Raw genomic sequence first — 14,654 nt, forward strand, 5'->3', positions numbered from 1 at the left:
TCAAACTTAATGTGCACACAAATCACCTGGGGAGCAGGTTATGATTCAATAGGGCTAGGGGTGGGACCTGAGACTCTGCATTTTCCAACCAGGTCCAAAGCTGATGACTACACTATGAGCACCAAAGCCAAATGCCAAAACCAAAAAGGATGGCAAGGACATCACAGGACCATGGGTGGAGGAGAGGCAGCTGAAGAGGAAGGAATACAGGCATGAATGAACTCTGGGGGCAGACCAAGTTCCCCTTCCTTGCTTGTGGGATGGCCTGAGTCTTGTGAAGCGGGGTCCCATGGAAGACACTGACATATTCACTTCAGGAAGTCCTGTTTTGAGATACTGTTGGGAGCTCGTTTCCTCAGTTCAGTGACTGGTCAAGCTATATGCACAGGCTTTGAAACCAGACAATCCTGAGTTCAAATCCTGGGCTCCACAGCTTAGCAGCTGTGTGGTCTTAGACCTTTTCATGAAACTGTCTGAGGCTCAGTTTTCTCATTTCCAGAAATGCTGACAACAGCACTGCCTTCACGGGATCACTGTCATCATTCAATGGGTATGCCTTCTGCAGAGTTCTTGACATTCCTTAAGTAATAAATAACAGGAGCCTGTATACATAGTAAATAAAATAAGGAGAGTAACACTAACAATGGTAGTAGCATAGCAGGCTATGAGTTAAATGGCCTGGTGTTGGGCTGCATTTTATCACTTATTAGCTATATGGCTTTAGGGCAGTGACTGGAACCTCTGAGCCCCCGCGTCCTCCTTAAAATAAGTGATCTGTAGATGATCACTGAGGCCCTTCCAGGAGAGCACTCCATGATCTGTGATCAGTGTGAGGGCCAAGGTTGACAAAACAGGGAAGGAAAGGAATGGACACTCAAGGGGATGGCAACAGGGGCCTTATTTATTTTTTTACTTTTCAAATTGCACAATCACCATCTTTTCCCAGAAACTGACTTATTTTATTTTATTCCACATTCTGAGTAGATACAAAGTACCAAGGAAAGAAACATTTGTTAACATGGGCACTTGGGAATGAGTGTGTTTAAATCCTTTATACCTTGAGTTTTCAGAAGTCTCTTTGTATAGAATTCCATAAAATACACCATTCACAAACTGCCATTTTTACAAATGGAAAGTGAGACATGACTGACTACATAGCCACAGAATGGGAGAGTGGAGTGAGCTCATAATGTGAAGATTAATATTTTGCAATAGATGGCTTTGGGCCAGAGAATGAGGCCTAGCAAGTGGGTCTAACAACAGCCTGGAGAAAATCTGGCCTCCTTAAAAATACTTCAAAAAATTTTTTTAATAATACATTCTAATCATGCCATGGCAAATCCTCTGGCTAGCCTTTTACTTCCCCATAGGCAGCCAGACTTCTCCCCTTTCCAGGAAATACCCTCCAAGGCTCTCAATGTGCCAAGAGGTCACCATTTCTCTCTTTTCTCAAGCATGTGAGCTAAAAAAAAGGAGAAGAAGAAGAAGACTGCAATGCACCTTGTTCTCTGTGGCTGGGGCGCTGTGTCTTTCTGCCCCATTGGGAGGGTGCTCTGCTGGCCTGCAGTTCCTGTTCTGGGCTGTGCTGGACAAGGGAGTCTCATTGCAGATGCCCGTTCTCTGCACTCCCACCTGGTTCCATGACTTTTTCTATCATGCCTGGTTCTCCACACTCTCAGGGGCTAATACAGCACTTGTAGGTGGTGAGCCACAAGGCACTAGTTCTGAGGCATATTAATAAGTGGTATAAGAAAAGTAGATAACTAAAAGTACAGTCACAGGAGTTGGGGAAATGCTGAACTAAAATGAAGTTAAAGAGACTATTTCTTGTAGGATGCTTCAGAGCTCTGAGATGTTGGGGTATGAATCTTTAAGGGAAGAGTAGCCAAACTTTGACCAGAGAAACTTTTCAGGGTGGTGTAGGGGTAGGGATAGGAAAGGGTTTTTGACCCATTAAAACAACTCTACTCCTAAGACTTTTCCTATGACTTGTATCTTCTAATTAAAGAACATGCAGACAGTGACCAGAGGGTAAGGGGGAGGGAGATAACAGGGGAAAGAAGGGGAAGGGTCAAGTCAAGAACTTGTATAAAGGACCCATGGACAAAGACAATGAGGGGATTGAATGTGAGAGGTGGGGAGTGGTTAGGGCAGGAGAGAATAATGGGGGAAATGGGAAAACTAATTGAACAACAATAAAAAAATTAAAAAGAAGCAACTAAAAGACATCAAAAGAACAAAATAACTTATAAATACAGAAATAAACACATACCTGGTCAAAAATCCCCATGGCTAAAACAGGAAGTGATGTGTAGACAATGTTAAAGAGGGTAATGAACCACTGGTCATAGACAGTCTGAAAAGAAAGAACACTTCGGTGAGAAACATCATCCCCAGCAGTGAGAATGTTCGCTTGTGGGCTCTTATATGAAATATCTCAATTTCCTGAGGTGGGTGAGAGTTTAGCTTTGGAGACAGACGTGAATTCTCCCCCAGGCTCTGGCTCTAACCAGTTCCATTGCCTTAGTAGGACTCTAGCTCTCTCTAAACTTCTGTCCATTTCATCATACTAAAATGAAGCCACACTCTCCCTGCAGAGCTGCAGTAGGGATGAGAGGAGGTGATCTAGAGAGTACCCTGGACACGTTGAAGACCCTGAACTCTTGTGGTAAACTGGTTCTTTCATTATCCGGTTTCTCAATGGCTTATGAGCTCAGTGATCTAATCTAAGTGATATGCAAAGATCCACTAACATCTTCAGAGGGAGATGCAGAAATTAACCTGTCAGCTGTGCCCTGTGCTCCAGTGGAGAGTTCTTTCTTCAGAGTGGCTTAAAGTAAGGTGAACATGGAGCTAGCTGCTCAGGACACTGCATATAAACAAGTAAAATGATAAAAATATCCCCTCACATCTATATAGAGTACTTCCTTGTGTAAGCCTCACTGAAAGTCTATAAGACCTATAAAACAGGCATTACTGTATATCACTATTTTGTTTATGAGTACATAGAGATGTAGAAACAATCCCTCAGAGTTACAGAGCTTAATAAAGGCAAGGACAAAAATTAAAACCCAGGTCTCCAGCTCCTAAACAATATATGTTCTACCACTTGTATCATTCATTCATTCAATATTTATTAAGAAATCACTATGTGCCAGGTACTGTTCCAAGCAATGGTAATTCAACCTGATCACTCAGATAAAAATTCCTCATGAAATATGCAGTCTAATGGTGGAAAGGAAAAAAAATATATATATATATGTTTTGTGAAAAAATATATGAAAATATACGAATATATTTCACAAATATATGAAAAAACATATATATATGATATATATATATATATATATATCAGTGAGTGAGAAAAATGGTAATAAATACAAGGGAGAAAGGGGGAATAGGAAATGTGGGAGGGATGTAGTTGTAAAAAGGTGACTAGAGAGGGTCTAACTTAGAAGTGACATTTGAGAAAATGTAGTAGCAATGTTAGAGAGTCCCAGCGCAGAGCAGGAGTCTTAACAGGGTTCCAGATGCCAACTCCTATCTCCTCAGAGTCTACTAGAACAGCAGAGCTTGGTCTCTCATTTTCTTCTGATGAGCAAATGCATTCAACAACTCCACTTAGACATATGAGCTCAGAGTGTCTGCCTTCATGCATCAGGAGACGTGTGAGAAATGTGTATTGCAGCATTGGTCATCATAGCTCCAAACTGGAAACAACCAAGACATCCCCCAGGTGTGGAATGGAGAAAGGCACTGTGATACTATATTGACATAATGGAATACTACAAACTCGTGAAAAGGAAGGAATTATAGCTACATCCAAAAACAAGAATGAATAAAAAATATAAGTAATACTGAGCAAAAGAATCCAGACAAAAAAGTGTAATTCCATTTCAATAAAGTTCAAAAATGTGCCAATCCTTTCTAGTTTGTCAAGAGATTCATACTCAGTAAAATTAAAAGACAGAGCAACACCATGATTATAAAATGTCAGGGTGATGGTTACCTGTAGAGAGCTGTGACTGAGAGAAGATGAGGGGAGCCTCTGGGAGTGTGGCAACACTCTGCTCCTTGAACTGGATAGGTGTTTGTTTTACAATTTGTTAAGCTGACATTTATGTATTAAGTACTTTTTGTAGATTCATTATATTTTACAATTGAAAAAAGAAAACACATGACCTTTTTTAGTCAAAGCCTGGCAAAACTTTGGCCATACCGCAGGTCAATTAAATCAGTACCTTTGGGGTAGTTTAAAATTTTTTCCAGGTAATTCACTGTGGAGCCAAGATTGATTATTTTGCTCACTTTCATCCAAAAAGAAAAGGCAGTAGCTGACACAAATCCTCCACTACTTGATGATGGCATGATGGCATCTGACTTCTATTCCTCAGACATGGCAATTTATTTCATGATTGCAGTTTGGAAAATACAAAGGGGGGAAAGCAGCCAAAATGAAATTTTGGAGTCCCGGGCAGGATCTAATGCTGGTTAAATCACTTACTCTTCCTCCACCTCATCTACTACCCAACTTCCACACACACAGAGATGTTTTCTGGTATGAAGAAGAAAGAAAAAAATCTGGTAAATTATGGCATGATAAACTGTAAGTAGTTGATGGTCTAGCATAAAATGCCACTACCACCACATACTGGCTAGCACTAAAACCTACAATAGTTTCACAGCAGCGTTTGTAAGCTGGCACTCAGACTTAAAGCCTCATTTCACAACTGAAGCAGGAGAGGACAAGGAGGGAAAATCCAGGAGAATAAAGCTTAAGTGAGTTTTGCAATTTCTTGGAAGAGTTTTTACTGCCACTTAGGATCACAACAAGAAACAGAAAATTAGCTGATATTTACTGAGCACCTGCTATGTACCAGGTCTGGTTCTAGGGTTCTACATATATCGACTCATGAGACCTCACAACCCTGTGAGGTCAGTTCTTCTAACAGCCCCAAATCACTTGTGGGAAAACTGACGCCTGTCAAAGCTGGGAGATTTTCCAATGTCATACATTGAACATAAAGATTTTCAAAGTATGATCTAAAGAACTTCTAGAGGATCCACAATGTCAAAACTACTTTCACAAAGATACTAAGATGTCCATTTCTTCGTTCTTTTCTCTCTCATTCTCACAGGAATGAGTATCACTTGTGATAATACAAGCAACTGACTGCAGAAGCAAATATGAGAATCCATGCCAGGAACCAAGTCAGAAATCTGATATTTTTCTCCCTTTCTCCATTACCCCATATCAAATTAATCCCCAAATCCCACTGATTTAACCACACCAGATGGCTGGTGTTCCTGCCCAAGCCACTCCTCACTTCTGTGACATTCCTCCCCTCTTCAGTTGTCCCCTCTGCTGTGATGTCCATCTTCTTACTCCTCACCTCCTCCACTATGATGGATCCTCAAGGGGTCAGCCCATGGACAGGTCTTCCAGGAAGCCCTTCTGAGCCCCAGCCTCCTGGATTGGGTCCCTGCCACTCCTTAGCAGCCCCCCGACACCCCACACCCTCACCTCACTGCTTCATAATTGTCAGCTTATAATTATTTATGTGCCAGTTCCCAGCACCGCTTCCACTAGACTGAAAGCTCCTTAGTAGCAGGTTATATGACGTATACTTCTGTGAACATAACTCAGTGCCTAGATTATGGTAATTATTCAAGAAAAGGAAGCTAGTGTCTTAAAATAAAGGCATTAGAGTCAGAAGATGGAACTGGGTACCCTTTGTAAGACACTCAATCTCTGTGAGTCTTAGGTTACTTGACTATAAAATGGGGATTCATGGGAGGTGGTAAGTATTCCATGAAATGACTAAGTGCCAGCACAGTAGTGCCTGACAAACAGTGCTCAATAAGTGAGCACCTTGACTATGGAAGGAAGGAATAACAGACAGAGGGATTCAAGCCTCAAATGGTATGTTTAGTGGGTAAATGAAAAGATACATGTTTTTCAAAATTATACTTTTTATGAGAACACAATTCTTTCCTGCTATAACTAATCATACATATGTATTTCTATAATAAACTACTATATTAATGAAATCAGTAGAAAATTGGAACAAGATTTAAAGAAAACAGGCTACCTTAATATCATTAAGCACTCTCCTTATGAATTCTTAATTATATAGATCACTGTTTACTCTAACTGTAGTTTTGTCTCAGGCTCAACCAAAATGTGTTCATCTGAGTGATTCACCTTTAAAAAAAAAACAACAAAACCTTTTCCAGCTTTGTGCATCGGCTTAGCACAGTTGAGGTTTAGGGGCTTCCACAAAAATTAAAATCATAAGCAGTATTTCTTCTACAACAGGCTTCCTCCTCCTCTTGCAGGAAATCTCTGCCTACACAAACTGCTATCCTAGTATGCTCCACTTCTCCCGAAGGTCCTTAGATATCCTCAGAAAAATTTTAAGACGTCCCCTCTGGTGACTAGGACCCGCTGAGAGGGGCACCCTAGCCCAGATGGTGACCCATGTGGACCCCATCCCTGCTTTCTCCCCTTCTAGGTATTCTCAAGCCCTCTACTAGCTCCACTACCCACCTACCCCCAAGCACCAAGCACATGCACACATGCATGCACATGTATGCATGCACGCACGCATGTGAGTTGACCAGATGTCCTAATGATTCATTCCTCTGGAGCCTCTGATGTACGAAGCATTTTGGCCTGAGACTAGACCATTCTAATGTTGCTGACACTCTGATATTGGGTAACTCAAACCGTTTATATAAATGAGGGTGCCCATTTATATAACATTTGTTGTTATATAAAAATATTTAAATATGTATATATTTTAAAATTTGCCCTGGGGCTTCTGTACTCCTAGGGCCAGTCATACCACCTTGACTTCCAAATTGTCTGTTCGCCATCTCTGATACTCTGAAGAAGAGAAAAGCCATGCTCCTGTGAGATGTCACTGGTCTGTTTGGAGCCATACAAGTGTCTTCCCACAGGGCAGAAAAAAAGGAGAGGCGAGTTTCCATTTTTCCAAGTTCACTGTTTTTCCTATTTAAGGAAAGCTCCTCCTGGCTCCTTTCTTTGTGGGAGCAATTTATCAACCTTATCAGCCATTTTATAGAGTAAAAATACTCCAACTACAAATTACACTCTAAAAGCTTGGGAAACACAAAATCTATGATTTATAGAATCCCACATTTAAATAAACCTTACTAAGGCTCTTAAACAGTTACAAAGGGCTCTCCACTCAGAGACCATTGGCTTAGCTCCTTGTTCAAACAACAGGATGAGCTGACTCTTTGAAGACATGTATCCCCGTGTTGCTGTGTGTTGCAGGAGAAAACTGTATAATAATATTTTTCCTTTTTGGCCTTAAAAAACATTTGTCATTTAAAGAAAAAACATTTTGGAATAAATATGAGGTGCTTGGCCTCAGCACATCTGTTACTGATTTGTGTAATTAGCAGAAACCCACTAGCAGGATCCAGGAGGAATGGCTAGAGACTGAGCACCGCCCCTCCCTGGGTTTTCCAAAGAGCGCATCTGGAGGGCGGGGGTGCAGGAAGGAGCCACCACGCCAGGGCTGAGACAGGCCTGCAGGTAACCAAATCCATGATGTCATCAAAGCCTTGAGATTAGTCGCACTCTTTCACATCACTTTCCAAACTTTTCAGTGTGAGTTTTCTTATATGTTTGTCAGAACTAAAGTTTTTCTGACCTTGACAACATAATTGTTTCCATATCACCGGAGAATTTAAAAAAAAATACACAGCTCTGTATCTCACTGACAATGATAAATTGTCATCAGATAATATCATCTCACGAGTACACAGTGCCAGTAGTTGCTTAGTTTCAAACGTGAATTTCCTAAATAGGGCTTCAACCAATGCATTTTTCTTTTTGGCTCTATACCTGGTGGGGGACATCTCATCTTTATTAAAAAATCCTGAGGGCATAAAGTGTTTTAAAATAAATTACGCATATAAATAGTGCACACAAGCCGTGGTGGACTCCATGAAAACCATGTGGGCTTTATAACAGTTTGGGATAAGACATGTCCTTAAAAAGGACCCATGATCCAGCTCAGAGACTTATTGGACCTTTTTTCAAACCCCTCTGGTCCAGAAATCTGGTTGGAAATCTCATCAGGACGGATTATATTCAAATTGCCTCTCAGTAGCAGTTTGGTTGGAGTGCTTGCTGGCAAGGTGACCTCAAGCTTCCAGATGATTCCAGGAGGCAGTTTGCCTAGAGACGGGCCTGGCTTTCTAAGGGCCTAAGTTCTGGGAGACACCCCACAAGACATCAGCTTTCTCTCGGTAAGGAGTTAATTTTCCCCAATAGTCATATTTTACTGACTGTTTCTGGATGTTCCTCCTTCAGTTTAGAAATAAAGCAAACACTTGCCTGGCTAGGGGTTGGGGGAAGAAAGTTTAAAAATGGAAAAAGATACAGCCATTCTCCTTTCCAAGTCTGTGACAATTTGAGTAGCCACTTATCTAGCGGAGTCGACAGAGCACTGAAGAAAGAGTCCGAAGATATGGGCTGTAATCCCATCCCTGCCTACCCCTGATTCTTGACTATTGGGGGACTCAGGCTTCCCCTCTCTAAAATGAAGGGCTAAACTTGCCATTCCTTGCCAGAGCAAAGATTCTAGATTTCAACAAAATCTACACTTTTTGTTCTGTGTCCCAGAAGTTCCTCAGGAAAACAAGCAAAAGGAGTGTGGTTCTTCCCAGGCAGATTCTTTCCCCATGTGACCCAAGCAATCCCCACAGAGGTGAGGCATTACAGTTAACAGAGGAAAGCCCATAAAGCAAGCACAACCCAGCCTGCACCACATCATCATCCGTCTGACATGTCCTAAGAGCCATCATCCCACAGGCAATGAATGATACCACCCATTGGCCCTTGTGAGTCTCACATGCCACAGCTGGATTGGCTCGCACTATCCGCCCCAGCCCACCTACCAGGATGGGGCATTGGATAGAATCTGCCAGGGATATCTTCAGAGAGCAAGAGTCTGGATAAAATTTACCAGGCTCTGAGAGACTGGCCAACGTAGTAAAGAAAAAGCACATGTCACTTCATTAAGTAATTAAACTGGTGTTTTTAAAAGTCAACATTGTATGTAAGAAAGCACAATCTGTTTACATTTGGTCAGATGCTTTGGGCTGCAGAGTGGATTACTTCAAAACAATCTGTTAAGAGGTGCAGGGAAGAAATATTTAGGTGCTTATAAATCATACTGAGATTGGACAGGGTTGGCCCCAAGACATGGAGCATCTACTCTTCAAAAGAGTGTTTTTGAAATTTAATTCAAAAACATGCTTGGTAGAAAAATAAGAGAAAGGTGACTGTGGAGTTATTCAACATCAGTTTCACATTTATGAAAATAAAATTGTCCCCAGAATGTAAGTTCCCTGAGGAAAGAAACTATATCCCTCTGGCTCATTCTGGTGTCCCCCGAGGCCAGGAGAGCACTTCGCCCTACGCTGGCACTTAGTTTATTCTTGTTTAATGAATGAGAATTCAAAGACAATACATTCGGTGTTGGAGAGTGTGCGTGTGCGTCTCACCCCTATCAGGATGGGACAGATAAGTGATGATCAGACCCACCAAGGAAGGACCTCTAAACACGCGCCTGCAGTCACCGAACTCTGCCAGCCCCTAAAGTTCTTATGACTACTGGCTCCACCTCAACAGGGCAGTCTTGATTTCTATTGTAGCAGGTCAGCAGAGCGTTGGCAGGGGGTAGAAAGACCTGACAGTCGACTTTCATTAACAGACTGGAAGTGAGCGGCTACCTAATGGGTTTTAGAGGCTAAAAGAGCCTTGTCACCAAACACATGGCTTTAGAAGCCAAAGCCAACCGACTGATGTCAATGAGGGGGAAATGTGTGACTGCAAAAATGTCCCCTATTCAAAAATCCTCATTCTCTGCAGTCTAGTCTCTTTCCCAAGTATGTTGTTTTCTTTTCACTTGCTTCATTTACTGCATATTGTCCTTAGAAAACCAGGGCTAAGAAAAAATGCCAGTTGATTTTTCAGTAAAACCTGTTGCTAATCAGGACCTTGTAGTGAAAAACAGGGAATGGAAAAGAGACAATGACCCCAGTTCCCCATCAGAGTGGATCTCACAGCCAGTTCTTGTTATCACTAACACACCAGACCACCTGCGTGTGGGTGGAGCTGGGGAACGCCAGAGTCTCCATCTCTATGATGTAGTAACACCTGCTCCAGAACACACTGCTTGCTGTACAGAGCACCGTGAAGTGAGATCCCCCTTCGACAACATGCAGCTTTTAAAGGGTGTTTCTGAATGAGTTGATGTTAAATGCAATTTTAGACATTTTAGAGGGATTTCAAATTCAGCTGACTGCTGGCCAGCTGGCAAGTGTTCAGGTGTGACTAGGAGGGCTTTCGTCCTCTGTCTCTATGGTCTCACACCTTCACACGAGCCAGTTCCTGAATCTCTGCGGGCAGCTAGACTTCCGGGCCTCACCTCCACTTAATTTTGAATATATCCATGTCCTCACTTGAGCTTGAGCCCCTCAGTTGTCCCAGATCCTCACACATTTCTCCTTTCCTACGCTCTGGTATTAACTTCAATTACAGAACTTCTATTGGACTTATTTATGCAATTTTTTAATTTTCCAATGAGAAAACAAGTTCCAGGTGGGTAAGGACTTGTCCTATTCATTATTTTGTTTTCTCTTCCCAAGATAGTAAACAAGTATTCCTACTAGACATCTGACAATGTCATATGACTCAAGGCTATGGGCAAGGAAATAATTATTCAATTTAAATAAGAAAGATACAAACAGCCCTGACTGGTGTGGCTCAGTGGGTTGGACGTTGCCCTGCAAAAGGCTGTCAGTTTGATTCCTGGTCGGGGCACATGCCAGGGATGCAGGTCAGGTCCCCACCTGGGAGCGTGCGAGGGGCAGCCAGTCGATGTTTCTCTCCCTCTCTTTCTCCCTCCCTTCCCCTCTCTCTAAAAATAAATTTAAAAAAATTTTTTTTAAAGATTTTATTTATTTATTTATTTTTAGAGAGGGAAGGGAGGGAGGGAGAGAGAGAGGAGAGAGAAACATCAATGTGCGGTTGCTGGGGGTTATGGCCTGCAACCTAGGAATGTACCCTGGCTGGGAATCGAACCTGGGACACTTTGGTTCCCAGCCTGCGCTCAATCTACTGAGCTACGCCAGCCAGGGAAAAAATAAATTAAAAATTTTTAAAAAGGAAAGATACAAACAGTATGATCTCAGATATATAAAAGTTGATATATATGAACATATAATTATTTTTATAATCAGAAAAAAACTTTGAGGATAGGGGAAAAGATTTTACCAAAGTTTAAATGTGAACTCTCCACGCTTTGGCATATAAAGCAAGGCTCTTTTGTCCCCTGTTCTAGAATTAATTAAGGAAATGGAAGTTTCTGATAGGGAGAAAAGTAAATAGCTTGTTTCTATGGGGATAGTATTCTTAGCATCATTTTGTCTTCCAGACACCTTACTGCCTCCACAACATTGGAACTAAGAGGAACAGCAGGGCAATGTCAGGTTTGGAAACCACTGTCATAGAGACATATATTCCAGAATCTCCCGAAGTGGGTTCTGTATGGCTCCTGGTCTACAGGACATTGTTCATGTTGCTTGGCATGGGGGAAGATGGGGATGAGTTTGGGTAATAATACCAAATCTCACTGACACTAAGTCACTATATATTGTAAGAGAGACCATTATTGATGCCAAGATTGGACCAAATGAGGACTCTAACAAAGCTAAGTCAGCAAAGGGCTGAATCCTTAGGGTGAGAGTAAAGGAGAAGCAAATCCATGTGCAGAAAGGTCCTGCAGGAAACATGCCTGCATCAACACTGGTACTAGCTAAAGGGAGAGACAAGAACACTTCTCCTAAAAATGTGAATGACAAATGATATTCACTAGATTTGAAATACAAATTCAAAAAGTCCTGCAACAGAAAAAGAGATCTCAGGTAAGCAATGCCCGCAGAAGATGGGCAGAAGTCACAAAAATGCTCTCTGGAAAAAAGGAACTTCAGGAATAATGCCATCAAAATGGCAACATCAGTCATTCCCAGAAACAGTTCCCCTCACTTGAAGACCAGCGGCAACTATCCATAGACAAGACACCACTGTGAAAGTCCCAGAGCTGGGGGATGAGGCTGATTCACCAACCTGAACCACACAGAGTCATAGAAGGACCATATGCAAAGGAAAGAGGAGCAGCTACACTCTACATCGCCCCTCACCTGGGCTGCACAACACAGCACCAAGAGGGTCCCTCTGGGCCTGTGGTTTCTCCAGTGATAAGGAGAGCCCCAGGTGGACACCCACCTCTCCCAGCACCACAGGAGACTTCCTGGGAGGCCTGTTCCGGTCTTGCCTCATGGGAATCACTGGGGAAAGCTTCAGAGGTTCAACCAGCTTCAGATAGAGGTGGAGAAGGGGGCAGGGCTTACAGCAACCAGCACTCAGATCTCAGTCTGGGTGGATCTCATTCCTGCTTGCAGCAATGCTGGAGCAGAGAAACCCCAGCCAGGGGTTCTGCCCATCTGCAATTCAGTCAAACACTTCAGAAACTTAATCATAGACAGGTGCTGTGTCTTACAACTGGGTTTAACAATCAGCTACTCATGTCTTTAGAGAAATCACTGTGTTCCTCGCTGTTCTCTTTTTAAATATGACCACTGGCAGGAGACTTAAAAACCTAATTGTTTAACATCTGGCTGACCAACTTTATTAGATCCTAAAAGCAGAGCAAAAAATCACCTACATGTAGTAGTTAAAATTCATTGAACATAAGTTTCAACTTCACAATTTTAATGAACACAACTTTGTCAGTAAACCTACCTATCCAAGCCTGGTGCATCTGTACATACAAATTATTAACAACTCTTCTGTGTCAAAGAAGTCTAAGTGAGGTTTAAGATGTCCCTTCATAGTTTTGTAATTTTTCGAAAGCCTCAAACTTTTTCAATATGAAAACTGGATCTCTCAGAAACACTGCTTAGCAAACAGCGTGCTTTGCTGTTACATGGAGGGAAAGTGCCCTGCCTGGGAAGGCAAAGTCCACAGGCCCACGTCTGTGGTTGGACAAAGGTGGGATGATGGGGAGGCGAATATCTCCATCCCAATGCCTTCTCAAAGTAGAGTTAAAATCAAGACTTGCTTTTCTTCAACTGTCTAAAAATTACCAAAAATAATCAACAGAGTCTGCTTTAGTTCTGAGAATGTTATCCTTCGGAGAGAAAATTCGGATGAGGTGTAGGTGTGCCTCACTTTAAAAAATCTCAACTTCTCAGAAAAAGGAAAAAATGGATGAAACCTATTTTCATTACAAAAAGGATTTGTTACTCTCCCTTGGCACATTTAAGATAACATAAAATGCCGTGATTTAATTAATCTCAATTTTTCTGGAATAAAATGATTGGAACAAAATCAGCTTCATGAATGTCACTGAAACCAGTGATTAAACCCAAGGGGAAGAAAGAACAATTGAACAACTCTCTAATGAGAATTATGGCTACCATTTCATTTTCAAGGACAATGTTTTATTTTGTTCAAAATAATGGCATGATTTTTTAATTCATAAATATTTTTAAATACTATAGGTCTTACATTTCACAACTGACACCCAGGGCCCAATCTTGACATTTAAGATATGGGGTGAAGTAATATTCTTCAAAATGAAGATGACTGGATATAAAAATAGTACCCTAATTTACACATTTGCTAACTTTTATTACAATCAACATAATCTATATATCATTGTTTTAGTCAATGAACTACTGTCTGAATATCCTTGCTGTCAGGGTATCAATTATTTCCCCCAATATAAGATATTCACGTTCAGTGTGTCCAGTGAGTGACATCCTCCCAATGGACATACCTCAACATTTCTTGCTATTGTTTCTCAGACTTCTAATCAAAAGTCTGTATCAATCTTACCTGTCATCCTACAAAAACATTTTAATAAAAACATGAAGAAAAGAGTACTCATTGGTGCCTATGCAAATAGAGACAAGTAAATAAAATGCTAACTAAATATATATTCTTCTTGGGTTCAAAGCTCAAGTCAACTATCAATTACATAATTGCCAAAGTGTTCCTATTTATTAATAAAAACCATGAAGAACAGTCATTTATAATCCAGGGGATCTTATAAAAGAAAGAAAAGTACTTTTTACCAACCTGGGCTGAGAAACCACAGAAGAAACCAAACCAGAAATGCACAAGTGTGAATGCAAAATTCTTGTAGAAGAAATAGCATAAGAATTTGCACATGCGGAAATAGGACCACCTTCCATGAACAAGGAGAAGCCTTTGGAGGTATCTAAACTGAGCAAATGAATAGTCGCTGGCTAAGACAGCCTGCAATCCCTCCTGGCCGCTGATTCCAATGCCAATGTGAGCACCTGCAAAGGAAAAAAGGAACACCTTTTACTCCCCAAAGAAAGGTACTATCTCTCGTGGAGCTTGTCATTCCTCTTCTATGGTATTACTTGCTTACAGAAAACTTACAGCTATAGCATTAATAATTCTCATATATATTATCTCATGATGCACTCATCAGAGCATAGGTATTTTTTCCTAGTACAAAAGAGGACACTGGCTCAGAGAAGTTCAGGTAAGTTGCACAAGATTTTACAATTTCTAA

The 14,654-nt window shown here is 41.4% G+C and overlaps 1 protein-coding gene across 1 annotated transcript in view; it reads right to left on the reverse strand.

Moving 5' to 3' along the window:
* The window catches only part of ATP8B4 (ATPase phospholipid transporting 8B4 (putative)), a 195,559-nt gene that overhangs the window by 21,339 nt on the left and 159,566 nt on the right, over positions 1 to 14,654 (reverse strand). Inside the window, 2 exon segments of the mRNA XM_036033364.1 lie at positions 2,273 to 2,356; positions 14,189 to 14,412. Coding sequence (XP_035889257.1) covers positions 2,273 to 2,356; positions 14,189 to 14,412 — 308 coding nt within the window.

This window comes from Phyllostomus discolor, chromosome 1, assembly GCF_004126475.2.
Source record: "Phyllostomus discolor isolate MPI-MPIP mPhyDis1 chromosome 1, mPhyDis1.pri.v3, whole genome shotgun sequence".
Taxonomy (NCBI): Eukaryota; Metazoa; Chordata; class Mammalia; order Chiroptera; family Phyllostomidae; genus Phyllostomus; species Phyllostomus discolor.